The 27,048-nt window shown below is 42.1% G+C and overlaps 1 protein-coding gene across 1 annotated transcript in view; it reads left to right on the top strand.

The window, feature by feature from the left end:
• Positions 1–27,048, top strand: part of ZNF106 (zinc finger protein 106) — a 62,169-nt gene that overhangs the window by 6,036 nt on the left and 29,085 nt on the right. The window contains exons 2-6 of the mRNA XM_004609597.2: positions 6,767–6,849; positions 11,438–11,499; positions 17,860–18,060; positions 22,424–24,598; positions 25,734–26,367. Of these exons, the coding sequence (XP_004609654.2) occupies positions 6,796–6,849; positions 11,438–11,499; positions 17,860–18,060; positions 22,424–24,598; positions 25,734–26,367 (3,126 nt within the window). The 5' untranslated portion in view covers positions 6,767–6,795. The remainder of the gene's footprint in view (positions 1–6,766; positions 6,850–11,437; positions 11,500–17,859; positions 18,061–22,423; positions 24,599–25,733; positions 26,368–27,048) is intronic.

The following is a 27,048-nucleotide window of genomic DNA, read 5'->3' as shown; positions in this document are numbered from 1 at the left end:
AATATATATCTTACTGTGTGGAGTGTGTGTGTCTTTGTGGTGCCACTGGAGATTAAACCTAGAATTGAATACATGCAAATGTAATGCTCTGTAGCTGATGTACATCTCTTTTGTGGGGTTTGGGAGACTGGGCCTTAACAGTAATGCGCAGGGTTTACTCCTGGCAGGTTCTGGGGACCATATGGGATGCTAGGAATAAAATTTGGGTGCTTATGTGCAAGGCAAATGCCCTACCTGCTGTACTATCTCTCCAGAATTTGTTTTGGATCCTAAACCTCTAAATGTGATATTTTTTGGTTTATTTTTGGGCTATACCTGGCTGTGATCAGAACTTACTCCTGGCTCTTTGCTCAAGGGTCATTCCTGGCAGTGCTGTGGGAACCATGTGGGGTGCCAGGATCAAACCCAGGTCAGGTGCATGCAAGGCAAGTGCCCGACCCACTGTACTATAGCTCTGGCTCCAATGTGATCATTTAATTTTATTTATTTTTTTGTTTTTTGGGTCACGCCCAGCAGTGCATAGGGATTACTTTTGACTCTACATTCAGGAGTTACTCCTGGCAGTTCTCAGGACCATACAGGATGCTGGGAATCGGACCTGGGTTGGTCGCATGCAAGGCAAATGCCTTACCCGCTGTACTGTAGCTAAAATGACAAAACTCACTTTAAGAATGTGGCTTGGAAAAAAAAAAGAACGTGGCTTGGAGTTGGGTTGGCAGAGGTTGGTGATCCGCCATCAAAGCTCAGGGGTTATTCCTGGGTTCGCTTGGGAGTCGCTCCTACTAGACCTGGTTCAGGGGAATCAAACCTAGGCCTTCCACATGCAAAACTTCTGCCAGTTCACCTGGGCTGGGTCAGAAAGCTTTCATTTGGTTTTTGCTTTTAGTTTTGGGGCTACATCTGGTGGTGCTCAGGGGTTGCTTCTGGCTCAGTGCTCAGAAATCACTTCTGGCAAGTTCAAGGGACCATATGGGGATGCCAGAAATCAAACCATGCTGGGCCACATACAAGTCAAGCAACCCTACTTGCTGTACTATCTCTCTAGGTCCTCAGAAAGTAGTTTTGAAAAATCAACAAAACCCTACCAAGGAATCTACAATCTTTAAGTGAAAGATGAAAGTGTTCTTCATTGCACCCAGGGCTGCTCCTGCCCCCTGGATTACTAGCATCCACAGGGAGTGGTATTGTCCACTTAGGGAAACATTATTTAAACTTATATTCCTCTTGTTACTGTTTGCATCTGTTCCAAACACTTGTGCTAATTTATATCCATTTCTTCATTTAACAGATATACCTGTTCTGTACCAGAAGGTGTGCCTAGGTAATGGGAGTAAAATGATGAGAGAGAGACATCGCTGCAAACTCTTAGGGAGCCAAAGCCATTAAGCAAATAACCATGCTAATAAATACAGTGAAGATTTTTTGGACTATTTTGTGTGGTGCTCAGGCTTATTCCTCTCTAGGCTCTGTATTCAGGATCACTCCTAGCGGTACTGGGGGTATCTAGCCCAGACTGGCTGCTTGCAAGGCATGTCCCTAAACTCTGGTACATTCTCTCTAGCCCCTTAGTACCTGCTTTGTACAAAACATTTAATAAGATTTTCTCATTTATTCCTCAAACAGCTCTTCAATATATGTGAAAGCTGAAGGGGGGGAAAAAAGGCCAAAACTGTTTGCTTGAGATCGTAACTCTAGACATTAGTAACACTTAGGTTTCAGATACAGGCAGTCCGCTACAGAGATCTTATTCTTAGCATTTACCATAATGCGGTCATTTTTTTTCTCCCCATGGTGAGGACCCCAGACCTTGGGGTGGTCAGGATCACATTAGTACATGTATAGAAGTGGGCATGAAGCTCAGGCCCTCACACAAGGTGTTTTCTAAGCCACACCTCCTCCATTTGAGCTTTCCGCCTGGGTCGTCCTGATAAACTGGGCTTCAGATTCCAACCTCTGTCCCAGTGCTTATGAGTGGGATAGAATACAAGGCCTTGCTTAAGGCATTGAGCCATATTCCTTCCCCCCACCCCAACCCACCTGCCTCCCAGACCGCCCTCAATACATTGTTTTTTAGTGAATTTCTATTTGTCTTCTGGGGAGGTTAGTGAATCTGTGGGGGTGTTTTTGGTTTGAAAGTAATTGGGAGGGTGACCCTGGCTTTAGTGGGTGGAGATATGATCAGAGATGTTAGGCATCTTGCAGGATTTGGGACCACTCTTGTGGTGGTAGAATAGAAACAACTGTCCCGCATCTTGCATTACTTTCAAATGATACAGAAACTGTGTGTGTAGGTGGATGGTTTGCTTAGAGTTATCGGAACCTAGAGCCAAATTTTGTAGATACTCATTTTCATAGAACATAGTTATATAAATCAAGTGTTTGCTTTCAGAAAGTTTATCAAGAAGTGGGCAGTATTTTAGGAAATCAGACAGTAGGAAGTTGGGAGGAGGTGCCAGGGATCCAACCCTGGGCCTTGTATATATGAAACATTTGCTTGCTCTACCTCTGAGCTACATCCTGGCCTATTTATAATGTTTCCATAATATAACAAAGTAGTAATGTAGCAGTGTATGAATAAGTTGTGGATATAAAAAAATAACAAATCAGTCTGCTTGTTACTTCACATAGTCTTACATAGTTTAATATACCCAAATGTTTCCCTGTTGTAATTTTATGATAAATTGCTGCTTAGTTACAATTAGCAGATTACATTAATATTTTAAATTTTATTAGGTATAAGTTAATGCTGAAATTTTATTTCAGGTAGGATTAGGAGGTATTATAAAGTATGATAAAAGAGGATATATAATACCTTCTGATAGTGGGGAAATTGACAGCTGGCCATACTGGTGATTATAATCTCTTATTTTTATGTGAATAAATATTTCCATAGTAAAATATATTAAGCGAAGAGGGTACTGAGTCTTATGGGCTGAGAACTGTTATAGAGATGGGACAGGATTTGAGAGGGATATACAACTAAGAGACTATTACCTAGTCTGGGAGCTTTTGCAATGCTCCTTCAGCATCTGACACTTGTGCTGAAATTTGAAGGGTAAGTAGTTACCTAGATAAAGAACTAAATCATTTCAGGGAGAAGGACCAGCACGAAAATGTCATGTGGGAGGGATGTATGTGGGAAGAAATGAAAACCTTTTTTTGTTGGAAGCTTAGAGAACTGGGGGTGGGGTGGGGGAGTTTTTCTACACAGTATTCATATCTGTACTCTTCATTTGTTTTGGGACCAAATTTGGTGGTACTCAGGGTTCACTCATGGCTCTGTGCTCAGGGATGCTGGAGGGCTGGGGATCAAACCCAGTTGGCTGCATTCAAACCCAGGTTGGCTGCATTTGATGCAAGACAAGCATCCCTTCCCTGCTGTCCTATCACTCCAGCCCCTCATATCTGTATTGTTATGTAGTACCTACCAGCAAGGGGCATAGTTAGTAGACATTGTAATTTCTGTTGATTGTTTTGCTCTTTTCCTTAGTAGATTTCACCAAAGGAAGGGCTTTTAAATGTAAGGACTGAGGCATAAAACATGAGCATGTATGGGAAAGACTTTTTCAGTGTCTAGTTAAGGGGATCATAAAAATGCGTGCTTAGATGGAGGAACCATGGAATTGAAGTTAACTGGAATCCCGAGCCACCTGGTGAAAAACAGCTGCCATTAAGAGTAACCCAGCGCTTGGGGCTGGAGCAATAGCACAGCGGGTAGGGCGTTTGCCTTGCACGCAGCCAACCCAGGTTCGATTCCCAGCATCCCATATGGTCCCCTGAGCACTGCCAGGGGTAATTCCTGAGTGCAGAGCCAGGAGTAACCCATGAGCATCGCCAGGTGTGACCCAAAAAGCAAAAATAAATAAATAAATAAATAAAAAGTAATCACCTATTGATCTTGTCACTAAACATAGGAAACCTCCCCTCCCAGTACTCCACTATGGGATTAAAAGATTCTTCTTTTTTTTTCCTGGAGAAGAAGGTGTCACACCAGTGATGTTCAGGGGTAACTCCTGGCTCTGCACTCAAGAATTACTCCTGGTGGTGCTTGGGGGATCACTTGGGATGCTGGGGATTGAACCTAGGTTGGCCGTGTGCAAGGCAACTACCCTCTCTCTTGCTCCTGAAGATTCTTCTTGTATCTGCTCTGCCTCCTTGAGCATTGTCTGAGTTAGGTCAATATGTTCAGTTCTTTCATGACTTTCTATTGGCAGAACCTCCTGCAGAGAACAGTGATTAACAGAAATTAAAATAGCTAAAATCACTGGAGAGTGACCACAGACAAGCAGATTTTGGAAGGAAATTGACACATAAGGAACTGAACTGATTAAGGTGGTTTCTTGTTTTTATGGCCTCATATGTGCCAGGTGGAGAGGTTAAAATACCACAAGTGACCTCTTATTGTCTGAGGAACTAAAAAGTAAAGCTCACAGCAACCGCTCTTGCCTCCAACAGTTGTTGGAAAGTGAAAGGAGAAATCTGAAAAGTAGATACTGAAAGGAGAAGCATCAAACCCTTTGAATAATTTCTACCCAGATCTTGGCAGATGAATGAGCTGTCTGTGCGTGGAGCAGGTTTCAAGAAGTTCAGCAGAGAGTAAAAGAACCCAGTGGAGATTTCATCTGCCCAGAATTACAGGTTGAGTCAAACTAGCTACCTATTAAAACAAAAATAATTAAGAATCAACACTGAAGAGGAATATGGTGGAATCTAAGGACTCTACAACATGACATTATATCTAGGGTTACTGTATTCCAAGGTTCCTTAATTAAGCAAAGGATCAGGAAAATCTAATCCTCAAGCTAAAAGATAATTCTACAGAGATGGACCTTAGAAAGCTTGTGTGGTGAATTAACTGGAAAAGGATTTAAAATAGCTATATTAGTAAAGGAAAGTTCTCGTGAATGACCAACAGGAGAGTTTAGAACTGAAATTATGGTGATGGGACTGCAGATATTGTAGAGCAGAGAGGGTGCCCACCTTGCATGTGGTTGGCCCAGATTCAATCCCCTGAACCCTATGTGGTCCCCCAATTCCCTCCAGGTGTAATGCCTGAGTACAGAGCCAGGAGTAAAACATGAGAACTACAGGTGTGACCCCAAAACAAAAAGAAAAAACTGTGAGCTTGTCAGCTTGGCTAATTGGTCCCCTAGAGACTCCCTCATTGGTTGGCCTGCACAACCCAGGCACCCTTGTCCAATGTGTCTGTGGGATGATCGCTGCTGCATCAGCAGAAGGCTCAGTTCATTTCCCTCGGTCTCTCCTTGAAACTTGGGCTTCTCATAGCGTGGTGACTGGGTTCTAACTGTTGAAATATACAAAGACAAAAATTGCAGGGCTTTAAAAAGCATCTTTTTTACACTTCTAATTAATTTTTTGGGGGGGTCACATCTGGCCTTTCTCAGCATTGTGCTCAAGGGTCATTCTTGCCTTTCTTTGAGGGTTTTAGGTTGCTGGGGACGCAAACTGGGCCCCACATGCGAAGCACATGCTTCGTCATGTTGAGTTGTCTTTAAAAGCTTGTTGTCAAAAATCACAGGGTCACATCCACCACATTTTATTTGTCAAAATGTGTTACAGAAGAGGAAAAGTGGACTCCACTTTTTGATGGGTAGTGACAAGATTACTTTAGGAGGTAATGTTAGGGCTATCCATGGAAACAGTTTTCTATAATGCTTTCATTTTTAAATTCTATTTTATTTTGGCTTTTGAGCCACATCTGGCAATGTTCAGAGGTTACTCCTGGCTCTGCACTCAGGAATCAGTCCTCGCAGTGCCCAGGGGACCTTATGGGATCCCAGAGGCAAGCACCCTACACACTGTACTGTCTCTCCAACCCTCCGAGGTGCTTTTAAAAAAACATAAAATTTAAGCAAGTTAGTAAAGGGTGCAGAAGTGGGTGGTGGTGGAGTGCTCGAAGCACACAAGTTCATTGTTCTCTAGAAGGTCTGTGATGAGACAGTATTCCAGGTCCCTAGTGAAAATGAGACAGTGAGCCTTGAAAACCAGAAGGACATCTTAAGTATAAAAATACAGAGAGAAAGAACAGAATGTACTGAATGTACCAGGGTGGGAGAGTCGCTGGTGAGAAATGAATAGCAAGGAGCAACTGTGATCATGCAAGGACTTTGGATTTCCATGACATGAGACTATTAGAAGAATCTGAGCAGAGGCAATATCTGCTCTGATTTAAAATTTAAGTATCCTGTCCTGAGAATCCTAGACTACTGTTTTAAGAATCCTGTCAAAGGACAGTAGTGGAAATAGGGAGTCCAGTCACCTGGCCTGTACTTTCTGAGATGATTGCTGTGGTCATGAAGCTTGTTAGGATGGGAGTGTAAAAGTGGGACCGTCAGGAGCCGGAGCGATAGCACAGCGGGTAGGGCGTTTGCCTTGTACGCGGCCGACCCGGGTTCGATCCCCGGCATTCCATATGGTCCCCCAAGCACCGCCAGGAGTAATTCCTGAGTGCAAAGCCAGGAGTAACCCCTGAGCATTGCTGGGTGTGACCCAAAAAGCAAAAAAAAAAAAAAAGTGGGACCGTCAGGGTTTGCTGGTGCGGGTGGAGGTGGGCTACGAAAGTGAAATCCAAAAACCCAAAGTTCATGCCTTTTGCCTTGGACACTTACAAAGATGGGAAGACTTCGCCCGGGGGAATACGGCAGAGATGAGGGAAATGCAAGATTTGAATTTTGGGGCTGTATTACGATGAATCTATGATAATTTGGGTGGCAAAAGGTTGCTAAATGTCACTTCCTCCTTCCAGGTGTGACGAGTGCTTCAGATCTGATCACTATGGTACGAGAACGAAAATGCATATTGTGCAACACTGTGTACAGCTCAAAAAAGGTAAAGCTATTAGAAGGATGGAATATGAGACTTTGCAGCTGATTGCTTTTTCAGGGATCATATGGAATTTGAGGATGGGTAAATTTACAGATTTAATAGCCTTTTTTCTTTTGACTGGGTTGTCGTGTTTGAACCAGGTAGAGCTCAGGGACTGCTCCCAGGACTGTTCAGGACCGTGAGGTTTTGGGACTTGAATGCGTACAAGGCATGCAAGGGCTTCAGCCCCTGTACTATCCCCCAAGTCTGAAATGAAATCAGTTTTTTTTTTTTTTTTTTTTTTTTTTTTTTTTTTTTGCTTTTTGGGTCACACCCGGCAATGCACAGGGATCATTCCTGGCTCATGCACTCAGGAATTACCCCTGGCGGTGCTCAGGGGACCATATGGGATGCTGGGATTCGAACCCGGGTCGGCCGCGTGCAAGGCAAACGCCCTACCCGCTGTGCTATCACTCCAGCCCCAGAAATGAAATCAGTTTTAAACAATATTTTCTACAATTTTTAAACTTTAGTCTCATTCTAAGTGTTTTTTGAAAATGATTGCTTCATAAAGCCATTAACTATCTTATCTTAGTAAATCTCTGGCTGGAGTGATAGCACAGCAGGTAGGGTGTTTGCCTTGCACGTGGCTGACCTGGGTTCGATTCCTCCATCCCTCTTGGAGAGCCTGGCAAGCTACTGAGAATATCCCGCCCACAAACCAGTAACCTGTCTTACAATGGAGATGTTACTGGTGCCCGTTCGAGCAAATCGATGAACAATGGATGACAGTGCTACAGTAAACCTCTATCCAGAATTTGAAGGTAAGAGAGATAGTTAAGAGAAAATTAGGAGTTAGAGAGATAGTACAGAAGGCAGGGCTCTTGCCTACACATGGCTGACCTGGATTTGATACCCAGTACCCCATACGGTCTCCTCCAGAGCCCGGCAGGAGTGATCCCTAAGTACAGAGCCAGGTGCAAGCCCTGGAGTACCACTGGGAGGTCCCAACTCACCTCCCCAATCCCCCCAAAAGAAATTTAGTTAGCCAGTTACATATAGAGAGAATATATGAAAGTTAGTAGCCAGTTGCATATACATATGTGTATATATATGTATATATATATATAGAGAGAGAGAGAGAGAGAGAGATAAAGAGAGAAAATGACTTACAGTTTAGGTTATTTGCTGTTTTACTGATTTCTGACTAGGGATGCATTTATTGAAATGAACATGCTTTTCATTTTTTTCCTGTGCCTATGTTTGAGGAATTATCCTAGGTGACCACAAGGTGGGGATGTTGCTCAATGCAAACTAGACCTATAAAGAAATTACAAACAACTTGTGTTGTAGCTTGGGGAAATTAACTAATTTGTTTCACATTTTGCTAGTTCTTGATATTGTCCTTTATTTTCAAAATAGTGCTGCTAGTTTTAATACTTGGGAATATTTTTCCTTTATGCTTTCAAGAATTTTTGATTGTCACTGGGAAGTCAGAGAACTGTGGAAATTACCCTGAGCTAGGTTATTAGCCAGGGATGTCTAAGTGGCCCTTGCAAAAATTCTGGGACTAGGGGTTCTAAAATAAATGTAGAGAGGGTAGACAGGTGGCTCAAAGGACTAGAGCAAATGCTGTGTGCTAGAGCCTCGGCGCAGCATGGTCTCTTGAGCACTACTGGGTGTGGCTCAAAATAAGATAAAATAAGTGAAATTAAATGGAGAAGAGATACGTTAGATGGAAGAATATGTACAAAGCACAGTTATATGATGTAGTTTAAAAGTCCTAGGATTCAGTTAAAAGGCTCTTCTGGTTAAAACTATTTCATCTGGAAATTGTGGGACAGCAATTTAGTTTTACAATTTAAGTGAAGAACAAGGGTAATCAGTGTTAAATGCCAGGCTGAGGGGTTCAGCTATGATTCATCCGTTGGTGTGGAGTGAAGTATGTTTTTCTTTTCTTTTGGAGATTTCTGTTAGTGCTGGAAAAAAATCAGTTGAAATTTCAGAATCATGAAATAATATCCATCTTTTGCAGAAGTAAAAGAAACTACTCTTTAAAAAAAAGAAACTACTCTTATGGTTATGAAAATTGTCTAGAGTTTAATACAAATTTTCAGTGAATATAATTTTTTTTTCTTTTTGGGTCACGCCTGGCAATGCACAGGAGTTACTCCTGGCTTTGCACCCAGAAATTACTCCTAGCGGTGCTCAGGGGACCATATGGGATGTTGAGAATCAAACTCCTGTCGGCCATGTGCAAGGCAAACACCCTACCTGCTGTACTATTGCTCCAGCCCCTAAATAGAAATTTCTTATGGCTGCTTTCAAACTGCACAAAGTTGGGAAGTTGAGTTGGTGTAAGATGGGTAGGTAGGCAGGGGCAGGCACTCAGGGTGGAGTAGCCTTGCATGAAACAGCTTACAACTTTACTGGATTTTTCTTTTGGCATTTTCTGCTCTGATTTAAAATGTGGTTACTTTTCTTCCCTCCCCCCACCCCCCGCCGTGCTGGGGATTGAACCCAGGGACTCATACGTTCAAGGCAAGTTATCTGTTGCTGAGCTACCTCCTTAGCCCCCCAAATATTTTAATTATGAAAATTTTCCAAATTTGTTCAGCCACTAAATCCTTTTTTTCCTCATGACCTCCTCCTTCCACTCCACTCCTTTAAAAAAATATATCATAATGATAAAACAAAATCAGTGCTACAGTGTGATATGGTGTATGAAGCATTGTCTTTGGGTTGAGATCTGCCAGGGATTGGATTTTCAGTTCACTACTTGTTTATCCTTGTTTACCAGAGAGCCATATTGTGAATATTTTTGACGCTCAACCCTTTAATACCTGAACTTGTTCTTGGCACATTATAAGCAGCTAGCAGATATCTAGGGTAGATAACAATTACTTTCTTTGCACTCTCTGTCTTTAGGGCACTACTCAGTTTCCAGTTTAAATGAGAAAATATTTCAGGGCACAGTTATGGTAGCATTCAGCACTCAGAGTAATCCTTTCATTAGCTATGTAAGCAGCCATTCTGTGTGTTGTTCCAGCAAGATATAGACAGCCTTGACTGTGACAAAGGGCTAGAGAGTCAGAGGTTTGAATTTTTGAGGGATTTTGTATACGTCAATACCCAAATATTTATGTGTTTGTGTGTACCAGTGCATGTTTGTTTATTTTTGTTTGCTATTGTTGTGAAGCCTACTCCTGTGAGATGGGAGGGGCCACTAGGCCTGCACCCTCTTGTGTTCAGGGGACTCTGCAGTGTCCTCGTGTAAACTTGGTCGCACAGTCTTCTATTTGGGCCACATCCCCAGCTTCACACTCAATATTTTAAGTGGAAACTCTTGCCATAGGTATTATTTCTTTTCCATTAATGTTGGGATGGAGGAAGGGAAGAACTGAGTCAATTTTTTAATTTCTTATTAGAATTAGATTATTTGGAGATAGGAGAGGAAGCAGTGAAAATGAAGGCAAGATTAAGCTGCTGTGTTTGGAAAGTTTTTTTTTTTTTGGTCTAAAGATTTTTTTTTGTGGAGCAAGATCGTTTTAATTGAAAATCATTTAGACTTGAGAAGGCATTTTGAAAATTAGTTGTCATATTTGTTGAGATTTGAGAAAGTATTTTAAAAAGAGAAGTTGTTATATTTGTAAATTCTCTAGAATTGATGTCTCCATCTGCTCATCAATAGCAAGTATTGATGCCTTTATGCCAGGTTTTGACCTAGACTTGAGTCAGTGTTCCAGTTTACTCCAGAGAAATTCTCAGTCAAGTGGGTCAAGAGTGCATCGTTACCTGCTTTATTCAAGTTTTAGCTTTTTGTGGTTTCAGTTACCTGTAGCTAACCATAGTCCAATATTACCTACAATAAGGTATTTTGTGAGAGAAAAATCACATTCACACAATTTTTGTCCGTTTTGGGGGGGGTTTATTTGTAAGCTTGTTTGCTTTGGGGCCAGAAATCCCCAGGGGTTATTTCTGGCTCTGTACTCAGGAAACACTCCTGGCTGTGCTCAGGGGCCATATGGGATGACGGGGATGGAACCCTGGTCAGCCATGTGCAAGGCAAATGCCCTATCTACTGTACTGTCTCTCTGGCCCACATTCACACAACTTTTATTATGATGTATTATTATGATTGATTTTATTATTGTTAATCTCTACTGTGCTTAGTGTATAATTTGTCACTAGTATATATGTGTAAGAAATAAGCAATAGATAGTGGGGTTTAGTTAGGAGTTTTAGGCATCCACAATGGATTCCCCACAATTAGGGGAGTTTGCTATTTGGAGTAGATAGTTGAGAACTCATGTCATTCTTTTAAAAGTCAGCTTTAGGCAGTTCCTTATATTGGGATAAAAATTTAACCCACGAAATTTTGTTTTTAATCTTTTGCCTCTAGATTTAACTTTATCAACACTTTTTGGTATTTCTTTTACAATTTCTTTTTCTTTTCAAAATAAAATGTCATAACTACAAGGCAGGAATTACTCAGTAAGGAACTGATTTCGGTATTGAATTGAAGGAGGAGTTTGAACCCCAATAGTTGACTGAGGAATTTCCCTCCCAAAGTAATCCCCCTAGTTTTAATTTGCTTTCTTTAATTTTGAAGGAGATGGACGAACACATGCGGAGCATGTTGCATCACAGGGAACTTGAGAACCTGAAGGGCAGGTATGGGAACTGCTGTCTTCCATGAGCTCGTGAGTGTGGGGGGAGCTGAGTGCTGATGGTGCCTGGCAGCTTATTTGACAGTAATCACCTTACATGAATGTTGTTTTATGGCATAGAATTGTCTTCATAGCAAGGAAGTAGATTTTTTTTTTCTTTTTTGGCATTCCAAAGGGATGTTTTATGCATCTCAGATGTGTGGAAGTTATAAAACCTCTAGCAAGTAGGTTGTAGTGAAAAGATGGATTGATGTGTATTAGCTCTTTTTTGCTGGTAAGCTTTTTTGTTCCTATACCAGTCTTGCAACTGGGCTGTTTCACATTATTGCCTCAGCAGTGTTGCAAGATACTGCCAGCTCTAAACTTCTTTGTTGCTAGGATGATCTTTGCAGTCCAGCTTCTGCTACATAGCCCTGAATCTCATTAGTGTAAAGAAAGTCAAAAGCGCGCTGTACTTTCTTTTTTTTTTTTTGCTTTTTGGGTCACACCCAGCGATGCTCAGGGGTTACTCCTGGTTTTGCACTCAGGAATTACTCCTGGCAGTGCTTGGGGGACCATATGGGATGCCGGGGATCGAACCTGGGTCGGCCGCGTTCAAGGCAAACGCCCTACCCGCTGTGCTATCACTCCGGCCCCATGCGCGCTGCAGTTTCAACCCCCAGCACTGCATAGAGTCTTTTGACTACCTCCAGGTGATCTCTGAGCACAGAACCAGGAGTAAATCCTGAGTAGTGCCAGTCGTGGCTTGTAAAAACAAACACAAGAAGTGAACTCTTCCCAAACTAGAAAAAAAAAATTTTCTATTTTATATAAAGTCAGTGCATCTCCTCCCAAGGAGAGAAACTCATTTTATTCCATGGCTCTTGGTGTATTTCACTCTACTGCTCAGGGGTTAAGGGCTCACCTTGCAGTGGCAGACCCTGGTTCAAAGCCCTGTACCACAAATGGTCTCCCTGGCACTGCTGAAAATGCTTATTGCATTCCAAGGTCACTTTTTCTATTTTTCTCCACCCCCCTCAAGATTTGAGGCCATGCTCAATGTGCTTAGGGGCTTCTTGTTGCTTTGTGCTCAGGGGACTGTGTAGTGCTAAGGATGTAAACCATGCCTTCTGCATGTTACACAGGTGCTCAGCCTCTTGGTCTCTATATCAAGATCACTGATCAGGTTTTTAAAGCATTTATAAAAAACAAATTTTGTGCTCAGGAAAAAACTTAAGTAAAGGATTAATTTGTGTGGTTTGCATGCCAGAGGCCTGGGTTTGATCCCAGGTACTCTCGGGTATGGCCCCAGAACCAAAGTATTAAAAAGCCAATAAGTTGATTACTTGCAATTCATGTTCATAGTTAATACAAAATCATAAAAAGGTTTAAAAAAAAATCTTTTCCCTCTTCTAAATCTTATACCTCTCTTAAAGGAAAGTTAACAGTCTGGGGTATATCCTATTCATACCTCTTTTTGTCTCCATACATATATTTATATTGGTGTGCACAAAGTTTGTTTTGATTTACTAACACAGCCAAACTCACTTGCCTTATTATGTGTTGTTCTGTAACTTGTTTTCACTTTCTCCCGCCTGTTAACCATGGAGACTTTTTTCCCCTCAGTTACTGGAGCATAATCAAGTAATAAAGATCTGAGCTGACAGTACAGATGTCTGTTCAAGCACTATAAACCTTCTCATTTTAAGGGAGCACTGTAGTACTGATTTTTTGTGGGGGGCTTCCTTGTAGTGATGGGGACCAAGAGCCTAGTGTTTTGGGGGAGAAAGTGTGGTGCTGGGATGAGAGCTGAGGCCCAGCACTCCGGCATTTGAGCTGTTTGAGCCATCTCCAGCCCCATGTCAGTATTTGCTTTGTCCTATATTAAAATACAGTGTTAACAAGTTTTATATTATTTCCTGATGAATTATAAGGGAGAAGTCAAGCAGATAGTGAAGGAAAACATCTGGCAAAATTATGCCAAAACCAAACAAATTTTTAAAAGCATTTACAGACTTGGAATGTTAATTATGGTGCTAAACAGTCATCATCACTAATTTGTGCCCTAGAAACAAAATAATCAGAAGGCGTTACTTTATTTTCTTATGCTGTTTGTGATCATTTTCTTTGCATTCTATTTTTAATTACTGACGTTCTAATGTTAAGACTTTGTTTCACTTTGTATTTGTATCACTGTAAGTTTTTGTTGTGTTTGAGAAAGTAAATTGCTTATTTTTAAAGTATCAGAATGTAAAATAATAAGTAGCATCTCTTACTTGGTTCATAATTGTGGACATCTGGAGCATTTCCTTATTTTTTCCCTAATGTATTTGTTCTGATGTGTAGCCTATGAATAGTTTTTGTAGATAGATGTTATTTAAAAGGCACAAACATCAAACAGCTGTTATGGTGTTGTTAGGGGGCAAGCTTAATAAAGAAAAGCTTATGGATAAAATATCTCAAGGCTTTGCATTTCATACATGAGAGGAAATTGTGTGGTAACAGGATGAAGCTAATTTGGGCCCTTTAACAGTGAAGAAATTGTTTCCTTTATTAGTCAAGAAGTAAAGCAGTACTTTTCCCCAACAATCATTTTAAATATGTGTGCAGTGGTAATTTATCTACTATTGATAATCATTACATTATTGTTTGCTATTAGATTTTTAGGATGCATCATTTACCAAACACTACGTGTTGAGAAAGAATGAATGTAGAACATGTAGAATTGGTCCCTTGGTGTCTCCAGAATTGTTTGGCTTCTCAAAACTTGAACCTACCTGTTTTTCCTCTTTTTTTTCCTGTGTTTTAATTTAATTTTTTTTTTTAATTTTAGTCTCTGGTTCACAGTGCTGCTAATGGTGGTGGTTTATGCATAGAACATTCTAGCATACCCCCTCCCATCAGAGTGTCCGCTTCCCTTAGCTACTGTTTGTTCTTTCCTTTCATGAATGTGAATGCTCTTTTATTTTTTGATGTTTCTTATGAATCTCATTAAAAAATATATTTCACTTATAAGAAAAATGTTAGCTATTTCCATGTTTTGTTTGTTTGGAGGCCGCACCGCCTGTGCTTAGAGCTTACTTCTGGCTTTGTGCTCAGGGATCACTCCTGGTGATTCTCAGGTGCTGTATGGGTGCTCGCGATTGAAATGGATCACTGTTTTATAAGACAAGTGCCCAACCCTGAATACCTCTTTCGCCCCAAGATTTCTAATTTTTGATGGTTTTTTGGCATTAATTTTTTTTTTCCTTTTTGGGTCATACCCGGCGATGCTTAGGGGTTACTCCTGGTTCTGCACTCAGGAATTATTTCTGGCAGTGCTCGGGGGACTATATGGGATGCTGGGGATCGAACCCGGGTCGGCCGCATGCAAGGCAAATGCCCTCCCCGCTGTGCTATCGCTCCAGCCCCTTTTTGGCATTAATTTTTATGTTGCCTGACCCTTTTGGTATTAGATTTAGCGGGGGGAGGTAGGGGCACAACCAGTGGTGCTCAAGCTTTACTCCTAGCTCAGTACTTGGGGTGCTTGAAGGTGGATTGAACCTGGGTCGGCCACATGCAAAGCAAGTGCCATGCCCCCTGTACTATTGGTCTGTTTCTTGGGCAGGATTTCTTAGGAAATTTTTTTGTTTGTTTTGAAGAATTGGGACTTCCCAAGTGGTGCTCAGGAGGCCGGGGTGCCTCACCTGGTGCCACTCAACCAACCAGGCCCAGTGCTAGGTAGGACCTGAGGATGTGGAGGCCCTGCATGGTGCACCCAGTCATTTCCAGGAGCCAGGGGATGCTGGGGATTGAACTGGGTGAAGTACTTGCTCTTTGACCTTCTGGAGGTGTCTCTATGTCAAACAACTTTGGATCTATGGCTATCTTTCTTGCAAGGAAAGGAGAATGTTTTAAAAATATGTTATGGGGGCTGGAGCAATAGCACAGCGGGTAGGGTGTTTGCCTTGCATGCGGCCCACCCGGGTTCGGTTCCCAGCATCCCATATGGTCCCCCGAGCACCGCCAGGAGTAATTCCTGAGCACAAGAGCCAGGAGTAACCCCTGTGCATCGCCGGGTGTGACCCAGAAAGCAAAAAACAAAACAACACCAACAAAAAAAAAAAATCTGTTCTGATTTTACTTAATTTATTTTGACTTTGAGGGCCACAGTCAGCAGTATTCAGAGCTTACTCTTGGCTCTGTGCTCAGAGATCATTCCGGGTGATGCTTGGGGGCTTTATGCAGTGCTGGGAACTAAAGCAAGCATGTGCCCTGGATCCACTATATGGTCCCAAGATTATTTATATTTTTATAGGCATGCCAAGAGGTGCTTAAAGGGATGGTGTATTTAAAACTGGGAATCAAACTCAGGACCTCACATATGCTGGGATGTCCTTTATCACTTGATCTCTCACTCCAGTTCTTATATATTTTTAACTTTCTATTTGTGTTGGTATGAGAAATAGTTTGTTCTTTACACAACATAATGTTCACATTGAATGAGCTGTTGTGATTTTAATTTGTTTGAGAGAGGAATATTTGCTGGAGAAAGTTGATTTTTCTTCAGATATAAGGGTCACAAGCCCAGTGGGGGAAAAAAAAACAGAATTATATGGAGTTAGACCATTGATATTTGGGATAATTGGGTAATGATATTTTCAAGGAACTTTGTTCGAATTTATTTAAAAAAATCTTTAAGTCAAAGTCTGTCCTATTGAGAGCATTTTGCAGTTTCAAATCCTCAAAAGTGAAAAGTTTAAATTTTCTACTTTTCTGATGTGTTTTGTTTTGATGATTCTTGTAAACTAAAAAGGTTTTTGTTTAATAAGTTTACTGGTGTTTTGTTACTCCAAACAAATGTGATGTGGTGCTTAGCCACATTGAGCGGTTTTTAATATTTTAATCAAATTTCAGGTGATCTGTAACAGAAAATGATTTTCTTTATATATATACTATATACTTTTATTTATTTATTCATTTATTTATTTATTTATTTATGCTTTTTTGGTCACACCTGGCGATGCACAGGGGTTACTACTGGCTCAGCACTCAGGAATTACTCCTGGTGGTGCTCAGGTGGACCATATGGGATTTTGGGACTCGAACCCAGGTTGGCCTTGTGCAAGGCAGATGCCCTACCCTCTGTGCTATCACTCCATCCCCCAGAAAGCCATTTTCTAGTAAATGAAATGCTTTGTTTTGAAGATCTTTTCTGGTTAAGTGATACAAAACCTGCTCTTGTCTTGCAATATGGAAAAGTGGAGAGAGAGAGAGAGAGAGAGAGAGAGAGAGAGAGAGAGAGTGTGTGTGTGTGTATCTGTATCTGCCTTATCAAAGACTGCCTGCCTTTCTGTTTCTGATAGATTGCCATAGGAAGTGCACAAGTATTACTGGGTCAACCCAGTGATGCAAAAGATCAAGTTAGGACTATTGAGATTGTTGAATGACCATTACGGTTCCCTTCACTGCCCCTGTGGACTTGCTGTTCCAGCGTTTCTCAGCAACTGTTGCACAGACAGCTGAAACCCACCAAGGGAGAAGCTGATAAAGCAGTTATAGTCTGCCCCTGGGTTCAGTACTTCACAGTGACACCTATCAAGTGTGAGATTTACCGTTAAATGTATAAAGTAAAAGAAAAAACCTGATTTTCTTTCTTAACTTAAACCCCAGCTTTGCTTTTCTGTATACTCCAGCATTTTCTGAAATTTGAGAAAAAACATTTGCCTAACGCAGCTGTCAGCTTCCTACAACTGAAATGCTTTCCATTCCCTCTTCCCTTTAAAATAAGCCCTCCTGAAGCCACTCGTGGATCAGATGTATCACCCGACTAAAAAAGTTTGCTGAGACTATTTCTATCATTTGCCCTGGGGTCCGGAATCTTCACATTCTGGGCAGGGTTCCAGGCTCTTCTGTTTAGTTACTGGATCAGGATTGGTTACGCCGCCTCCTCTTTTCTCCACCCCTCAGTTTTCACTGGAAGAAAGCCCTCGGGCCCCAGATTAAATGTAAGCGCTGTTACCAGGCTTTCTGAGTGCAGTTGGCACCATGGGTGTGCTTCAGGGCAACTTCGGTTTGCTCTGAGCCCCCTGCCCTGCCTCCCCTTTCACCATGTTTCCTCTGGCAAGATTTTAAGTACAGCAATTCAAGAAGATTTCTCCTCCTAAACTACATTATTCTGAAGTGTTTTGCCTCTTGATTGCTGGAAAAGAATCTTAAATTCATTTCAAAAGTCACCTTTGAACAAACGTATTGAAAGTGATGAAAGGAGCATTGACATCGGTGATCACTAATTTCTCACTGTGCCTACATGTGCAGTGTCTTTCAGAGGAAACTATTACAGATCTGGTGAGTGTGCCATGCCAGTGGGGAGCATTGAATGTCCTTCATCTCCCTCTTTCCCTAGGGACAGTAGTCATGAGTGCCGAGTGTGCGGGGTCACAGAAGTGGGTCTTTCCGCATATGCAAAGCACATCTCTGGCCAGTTGCACAAAGATAACATTGATGCCCAGGAAAGAAAAGAAGATGGAAAGGGAGAAGAAGAGGAAGAAGAATATTTTGACAAGGAACTCGTTCAGTTAATAAAACAAAGGAAAGAACAAAGTCGGTGAGTAATGATTTTTGTTTTCCAAAAGCCTGTCAGAAACAGAACACACGAATACACTTTCCACTTTCACACTCTCAGCCTGTAGTTCAAACTAACCTGTGTTACAAACTTTAGTTTGAAGTTGCATCTTATGCATATGAGGGCAGTAGAATATTTTCTTGATCCATGATACTCTGCTTAAAGAAAGAGAGAACACTGTTATCCCAGCATTCAAACTAGCTATCACTATTACGTAGTTGAATTTTTTACCATGTTGAAGGCTATGTTTAGAACTTCCTGTTGTTTCCTTTTTTTTGGATGCCAGTAAGTAGTTTGTATTTGGTATCCACATTTTCTAGTGTAAGGAGCATTATTTGATAGAGTGCTTCAACCAAATTTGATTTATCTTTTAAAAGTTTATTATTTAGTGCTTCAGTAGATATTGAATAAATAAATGCATATTTTACGTTTGACATTGTCGAGATCATCTGAATTTTCTTACTTATACTACACAGTTGTATGTCCACATCTTTAACTTAGGTATTAGCGTTTTCAGATTTTACTATATTGATTTATGGCCTACCAGTTATGAGTAAAAGAGAGATTAAATTATGAGGTTAAGTTCACTTTTCAAGTTTGTCATGAGAAGCATTTCAAATTCTAAAATTTTAAGACTCGAATCTAGTTATTTCATCTTCATTTTTAGTGGTAAAGTGAAACTTTAAATATCAATGAGAAGAAAGTAGTTTTTACTAGTGCTAAAAGTTTTTTGAACAAGTCCTGAAAGATTTTTTTATATTCTTAAAATATCCGTAGCAACATGGTTCTTCAGTCATTATTTGACCTTCAGATGACACTCTCACTGCTTTCTGTTTACTCTTTCTCCTGTTTTAGGGGGTTGGATCTTGTAGGAGAGTAAGTCTATTTTTGTTCTTACACACTTGTGCCATTATTAGCTTATCTGTGCAAGTGACTAAACATTAAATCAGGATAAAGGAACTTCTCATTAAATTAGATATTTATATTGTAGTTAATATTTTTCAAGTAGTCTGGTGTGCCTCTTTGACCTGTTTGAAAGTTATTTACTGGTTTCTTTATTAGGCTTTTAATTTCTTACTTCCCCTTCATTCCCCACACACACCCTTACCCTTCATGAAGTTTGTTTTTTTTTTTTAAGTTGTTATTTCTTGTTTAGCTGCAGGTTTTTGTTTCTTCTTTCTTTCTTTCTTTTTTTTTTTTTTGGTTTTTTGAATCACACCCAGTGATGCTCAGGGCTTACTCCTATCTCTGCACTCAGGAGATGATCTTCCTGGCAGGGTTCAGGAAACCATATATGGTGCCAGGAATCAAACTCACTTTGGCCACGAGCAAGGAAAATGCCCTACGCACTGTACTCTATCTTCAGCTCCTACAATAAGAGCTTAAAAATTTCTTTTTTAAGGCAAATGATCAAGCTCAGCTCAACCTTCTATAGTAGTCCTCTGGCCTGCATGGTCAGGGGGCTACCTGGGCCCACACCTGGTGGTCCTGGGTGCCATGTGGTGTGGGGGGATCAGACTTGAATCTTGCATATGCCAGGGCCATACGCCTGACCCCTAAAAGCTTTTGTAATGTTCAGCTTAGTATTGAGTTAAGATTCAAGCAGATTCAGAGGGGAGACCCCATCCAGAGAATTATTTTTTCCCCATCCTGTCAAGTCTTTGTCATCACACTCTCAGCTCTAAAATCAGATTGCCAAACTTCACATCTCTCATTTACTGGCTGTGGTACTCTAGGCAAGTTACTTAACGTTTTCTTTTTTTTTTTTTTTTTGGGTCACACCCGGCGATGCACAGGGGTCACTCCTGGCTCTGCACTGAGGAATTACTCCTGGCGGTGCTTAGGGGACCATATGGGATGCTGGGAATCGAACCCGGGTCGGCTGTGTGCAAGGCAAACGCCCTACCTGCTGTGTTATCACTCCAGCCCCTACTTAACTTTTTCTAATGCTGAGTTTTCTCATCTGAAAAGTAGGCATGATGATACAGGGGCATAAAAATTCATTCTGTATAAAATGTTTTTCATGAAATGGCTGGTAATTAATACTTACTCCATTTTAGCTATTGTTTAATTTTTAATTTTTTAGCACCTGTCACATGCTAAAAACATGGTGGTAGGCATGCACAGGCATTTTGGAGGGGGGAAATGCTTTATCAACTATTCCTGTGATGTTTACTTGTATTTATTCATATTTCTGTGGCTCCTTGTCTAAAATAGTTCAGACAGCTGTAGTTTCTTAATAGAAACCTCTAGCTCATGGTACTCCTTATAGCACTGAATACGGGCACTACTCATTGGTATTTGCTATTTTACTCCTGCTCATGACCTTATTTCCACAACTAGAGTGTAAGTCCTTCAGTAACACTGGTGCAAGTTTCTCTTCACTACCAGTGAAGAGGACCCAAGGGCTGGAGCACACGCTTTGCTTGTGGGAGCTGTCCTTAACCCTGCATGGTCCCCCAAGCATTACTGGGTGTAGTGACTTCCCTTCCTCTACCCCCACCCCAGATCAAAAAGAAAAGAAGAAATTTTTTCTCAGCATTAAAGTTATTGAATATATACTTGATCCCATGTATAGTAATGAAAGTGATTATGCTAAGTAAAATGTTAACATCTAAAATGGGTAAAGAAAACTGGGATGCTTAGGAAAAACCTGTAACTGGAGAAATCACAGTATTAAAATCAACTAAACTTAGGGTTTTTTTTGTTTTGTTTTGTTTTGTTTTTTTTGCTTTTTGGGTCACACCTGGCGATGCACAGGAGTTACTCCTGGCCCTGCACTCAGGAATTACTCCTGGCGGTGCTCAGGGGACCATGTGGGATGCTGGGAATCGAACCCGGGTCGGCCGTGTGCAAGGCAAACACCCTATCCACTGTGCTATCGCTCCAGCCCGGGTTTTTTTTGTTTTTTTTAAAGTTTTTGAGCATGCCCAGCTGTGCTCAGGGATTATTCCTAGCAGGGCCTGAAGGACTGTATATGGTGTTGGGGATCGAACCCTGATTTCCCTGATTGCAAGGCAAGCACCTTACCCATTGTACTGTCTCTCTGGTCCCCAATTTAAAATTTTTAACCAAAACTAATTATACCTATAAAATTGTTCAAAAACCTGCACGAGGCAAAATAGTAAGTGGATGGTAGGAACCAGAACAGGCCAAGTAAAACAGGAGCAAGAAAGGTAGGGCAGTGTAGATATGATATGTCAGTCTTGGGGGTTGGACTCCACCCCAGCAGCACGGGGCCCTTACTGGCCCTTAGTGGTCATCCTGGGCATGTGGCCATCATCCAGGGCCCTGTGCCCGGCAGGCCTGTATTCCAGGTTTTTGAGCCATCTCTCAGCCCCTGAAGCAATCAAAGTTTTAAATATTCCCGGGGCAGTAAGAGACACAAGATATTGTTTCATTTCTATACTTACAAATCATGAAATGAAAGTTTAACCTTATTACTTAAAGACAAGAAAACAGCTGCTGTTAGAAATATAGACTATTGCATATTCTTTTTTTTCTTCTTTTTTTTTTTCTTTTTGGGTCACACCCGGCAATGCACAGGGGTCACTCCTGGCTCTGCGCTCAGGAATTACTCCTGGCGGTGCTCAGGGGACCATAGGGGATGCTGGGAATTGAACACGGGTTGGCTGCGTGCAAGGCAAACGCCCTACCCGCTGTGCTGTCACTTCAGCCCCAGACTATTGCATATTCTAAGTAATAGGACAAGAAAGTTGAGGAAGTTTGATGTTTGATCTAGTTATCTGTGGGTCTTCCCAGGTGCGGTTCGTGTGGCCTAAGCACTCAGGGGTGGGTCACCTAAGCCAACCTAGTGTTGTCTGAAGCCTCCAGAACCACACCCAGTGATACTCAGGGAACTGTGATGTTGGGGAATAACAGGCATCAGTCACACGCCAGGCATGTGCCTTCGCATCTCTGCTTTATTACTTTGGTTTTTGGGTCTGCTTTGGGACTATACCTGGCTCCATGCTCAGGGTTTGGTCCTGGCAGTGCTGGGGAAACCTCACAGTGCTGGGCATCACACTTGGGCCTTCAGCATGCAATACAGGCATACTAGTTTGTTGTTTTTTGATTTTTGGGTCACACCTGGCGATGCACAAGGGTTACTCCTGGCTCATGCACTCAGGAATCACTCCTGGCGGTGCTCAGGGGACCATATGGGATGCTGGGAATTGAACCCGGGTCGACCAAGTGCAAGGCAAACGCCCTACCCGCTGTGCTATCGCTCCAGCCCCAGGCACACTAGTTTTTGAGCTATCTCTGTGGCCCAGGTAGATTATGCTTTAAAGGAATAATTCCTTTAAATCACCAATTAAAAAGACTTTTTTTTAATCCCTTTCAGACAAGAGGAAGCTTCCCATAGCAGTCAAGAAATAAACTCAGATGACAGGCGATCCCAAAGAAGAAGAGAAGACCGAATCCCGTACCCAGACAGAGAGAGTTACGGTCAACCAGGCTGGCATCATCGTGGACCTCCCCAGCGGGACTGGAAGTGGGACAAAGATGGCTTTAATAACACGAGGAAAAACAGCTTTCCACATTCTTTGAGGAATAACGGTGGACCAAGAGGCTGTTCTTTGTGGCATAAGGGTGTTGCAGGAGGCCCCTCCAATTGGTTCCACAGCCATAATAATTCTGGAGGTGGTTGGCATTCAAATAGTGGAACCGTAGATTGGAACCATAATGGCACAGGAAGAAATTCCAGTTGGCATTCTGAGGGAACAGGTGGCTTTTCCAGTTGGCATATGAGCAACAGTAACGGAAACTGGAAATCCAGTGCGCGTGGTACAAATAGTTGGAATTACAGTGGCCCTGGAGACAAATTTCAACCAGGCAGAAACAGGAATTCTAACTGTCAGATGGAAGACATGGCTATGCTATGGAACAATAAGCCCAAGTCAAGCAAATACAGCCAAGAGAGATACCACTGGCAACGGCAAGAAAACGGCAAAGGTGGGACAGTTGCCACTTACCGAGGCCCTTCTGCAGAGTTTGCAAATGATAAATTTCCTTCGGAAGACTTATTTGACTTCAGTTTTGAGCAGCGGGAAAACCAGACCACTAAACCCACAGATACCGTAGCTTCCAAAATTGGTGGGAAGAACGGCAGTGTGGCAAGAGAGAAGCTTCATCGCTGGACTCCTTACCCATCTCAGAAATCCCTGGATCTGCAGGCAGCCATGAAAGAGGTCATTGGTAAGTCAGATGTGACAGACAAGCCTATTTTTGATTTTAGCTTGATAACCAGGGGAATACAAGAGCCCAAAAGCGAGGACTCAACAAAGAAGGCCCCATCACTGAAATCACACAAAAAACTCAGTCCTACATTTCTTTCGCACAAGGCCACGTCAGACCATGCTGCTTCCTCTGAGGTGGTACGAGACTGCCCTGTAAGAGAAAAACCTGAACAAGCGCAAAACTTAAACAAGTCGCCATCATTAAAATCCCCACCCCTTCCCATCCCGGTCGCTAAATCAGTTCTTTCAAAGCAGAATTCAAAGAAGCCTCCCAAAACCACCAAAAAACATTCTTTTTCTCCCAAGGAGTACACGAATTCCTCAAAAAAACCTGTTGTGGAAGATAATCATGATTCCACCTATATTTCCAAACTGCGGAGTTCATGTCCTCGTGTCTTTAAAGGGAAGGAAAGTACATCTGGTGCTCAAAGGGAACTTGAGGAAAACTTAAATGCTACGTTAGAAAAAGCCAAAGATGGGCTGCCGTGTCCCACATCATTACCAAATCCTCCTCATGGCAGCACCACCAAAAGGAACTGTGCTAAAGCAAATAGAAATGTGGAAGAGTCTGGAAAGGATTCTTTGAAAATTGAGTTTCAGGTTCACGCATTAGAGCATGAAAGTGATGGGGAGATATCGGACCCAGAAAAAGCGGGAGCAAAAATTGAAACCCCAGGTCCTTCGACTACAGAAGGTTTATCCTGTGCCACTCCCGCCACTGCAGAGAGAGAGGGGAATGAGGGGAAAACAGCTAGAAAACAATCCACTTCCCCATGTAACTCAGCGGTGCCCCAGAAAGACCCTGAGTTACAGGCGACATCCGCAGCCAGTCCCCACTCAGATTTGCTGTTGGACTTGAAAGCCTCTCTCGAAGATGCTCAGGTTGATGAGATGGTCAAGTCTCATGTGTCTTATGAAACGGAAGGTTTTGAGAGTGCTGCATTGGATGGAGACCTTCAAAAAGGAGAGTTGGGCCAGCCCACGGGCCCTCTCCTTCCTGAGCTAAGTAAGCTGGGCTTTCCCGCCTCGCTTCAGAGAGACCTAACCCGGCACATCAGTTTAAAGAGTAAAACTGGAGCGCACCTTCCAGAACCAAACCTCAATAGCGCGCGACGCATCCGCAATATTAGTGGCCATCGGAAGAGCGAGACGGAGAAGGAGTCTGGGCTCAAGCCAACCCTCCGGCAGATTCTAAATGCCTCACGTCGAAATGTCAACTGGGAACAGGTCATTCAGCAAGTAACCAAGAAAAAGCAAGAACTAGGCAAAGGCCTACCCAGGTGTGTGTCCCTTTTCAGTATACATTTTTCTTTTAGAATTAGCCTATAAGCCCTGTCTGGAGAATTCTACTGTTAACACTTAATTAAATATTTGAAAAAAAAAATGTATCCGTTATAGATGTCTGGCTCAAATATCAAAGATTGACTGCTCCAGGAAAAAAACCTCTCAAACCCAGCCTTTTGTTTAAAGAGGTTGGAAAGTAATGGCATAGGAATTATATTTATGAGTCTTTTTCTATCTCTAGGTTTTACAAAGTGGTACAACTTTTAAGTATAACTTCTCATTACCTTTAACTTAGAGTAAAGGAATAATTATCCACCTATGTATACTTTGAATACATGATCACAGCATGTTTTCTCTTGGATATTTTTGTAATTTTGGTTATTCATCTTTCACTGGGATACTAAACAATTCTGAATGCTAAAGTAGCATTTGACACAATTTTGCAATGTACATGGAAACCATTATTATGCTGTATTATAATTATAGTCCTCCAAGCTTAAATTCTATCCTTGTTGAAATTACTTACTTGTTGTGCTCCCTCTTCTTTTTTCATACCTTGTGTTATGGAGATTCTGAGTTTCTTCTTTTTCCCCTGGAACAGTTCTTGCAGTGTCCAGGGGCTGCCAGAGCCACACCTGGCAGTGTTTGAGGTGGTGGGGCAGGGGAGGGAGCATTCAATTATCCATCAATTAATGTTCTCTGCCATTTGAAGCACATTCCTGGCCCCTGATTATAAAGTCCTTAGCATAGTGTCAGGCTTGTGGGAATGCTTATTAAACGTTATTATTTGTTTTGGCTTTCTGAGATTGAGTATTATTGTTGGTCTGGATCTCGACATTATATAAAACCCTGAAGTTTAAATTGAATCACCATGAAGATACACAGTTACAAAGCTGTTCATGATTGGGTTTCAGTCACACAGTGTTCCAACAACCATCCCTACACCAGTGTACATTTCCTACCACCAATGTCTCCAGTATCCCTTTCCTCTGAAACTTTTAATAAACTGAAATCCTTGAGGACAAAAATCATCCTAGTTATGTTTGTGGCTTTGGTGTTTACCCTAGTCTGGCACTAAGAAATGCCCTGTGCCCCCAGCCATGCCCATTTTATGAATTTCCTTTCTTTTAGGTTTGGCATAGAAATGGTTCCTTTGGTCCAGAATGAGCAAGAGGGCTTGGATTTGGACGGAGAGCCTGATCTGTCCAGTCTGGAAGGGTTCCAGTGGGAAAGTGTCTCCGTTTCTTCTTCATCCCCCGGGCTGGCAAGGAAACGCAGCCTTTCTGAGAGCAGCGTGATCATGGACAGGGCTCCTTCTGTGTATGGCTTCTTCAGTGAGGAAGGCACAGGCAAAGAAAATGAGCCCCAGGAAATCCTTTCACCTCCTAATTCATTGAGATCTACACAGAGCCAGAAAGTGACCCTGGGACTTAAGCAGGAAGCCACGCCTCTGTCTGCCTCCTTGATAATGGGTGAAGGGGATGAAAATGTCACTGCCAGGAGGCGGCATAGTACCCAACTCTCCTCCGACCACACAGCCCCTGTGATACAGTTAGCCAAACACCCAAGCAGCCAAAAGAGTACACTCCCTCCTGAGAACCAGAACACCCAGGAGAGCAATGGAGAAGGAAGCTCATTATCATCCACTGTATCCTCAGCCCTTGCAATCTCCAGTTTGGCAGATGCTGCCACAGATAGCAGCTGCACCTCTGGCGCTGAGCAAAACGACGGTCAGAGTGTTAGAAAGAAACGAAGAGCCACCGGGGTGAGTGACTCCCTATGCTTTCTGTAGAGCACTTTGTGTGGTGCCCATGCCATACAAAAAATTTTATCTTGGCTTTTTCTTGGGCTTTAACTTTTAATTTTTCTCTCGGGTAGCTGGGGCTGTGGCTCTCACTACTTTGGAATACAGGACTTGTGAGGCTCCACCCTTATGATCAGAGCCTTGTTCTGCTGATTTCTTTCCCTGAGCAATTCTATCAAGTCAGATGTAATTGAATATGAATGTGCAAGGAAAATGTGAAGTCATCTCTAAACCTAGTCTCCATGCCAGTGATTCTTTTTTAATCACCTGACCATGGAGTATGCCACAGCTTCAGCTGTAACTTGATCTGTTTTCACAGTGCAGATCTGGAAATCGACCAAGGAAAAGTCTTAGTGTTGCATTTGGAGGGCATGTATGCCTGTTGGACCCAGGACTGATGACCATAGCAATGCAGTGATTTTAACACTGCTACAGTACATCTATGTGAGCTTATTAGTCTTAGAATTTTTTATTTATTTAATTTTTCATCTCTGTTGCACTAACTTTTGTATTTTACTCAGGATCCATTCTTTCACTGATAGGTGTCTCCGCTAGCATCTCTGTTGCTGCCATTGTTCAACTTTTTCTGGAACCCTTTCTGAAGAGAAACAGAACCCAAAAGCTGACAATGTTGAGAAGATG

This window comes from Sorex araneus, chromosome 3 (genome assembly GCF_027595985.1).
Source record: "Sorex araneus isolate mSorAra2 chromosome 3, mSorAra2.pri, whole genome shotgun sequence".
NCBI classification, from domain to species: domain Eukaryota; kingdom Metazoa; phylum Chordata; class Mammalia; order Eulipotyphla; family Soricidae; genus Sorex; species Sorex araneus.
This window is presented reverse-complemented; position numbering and strand designations above follow the sequence as displayed.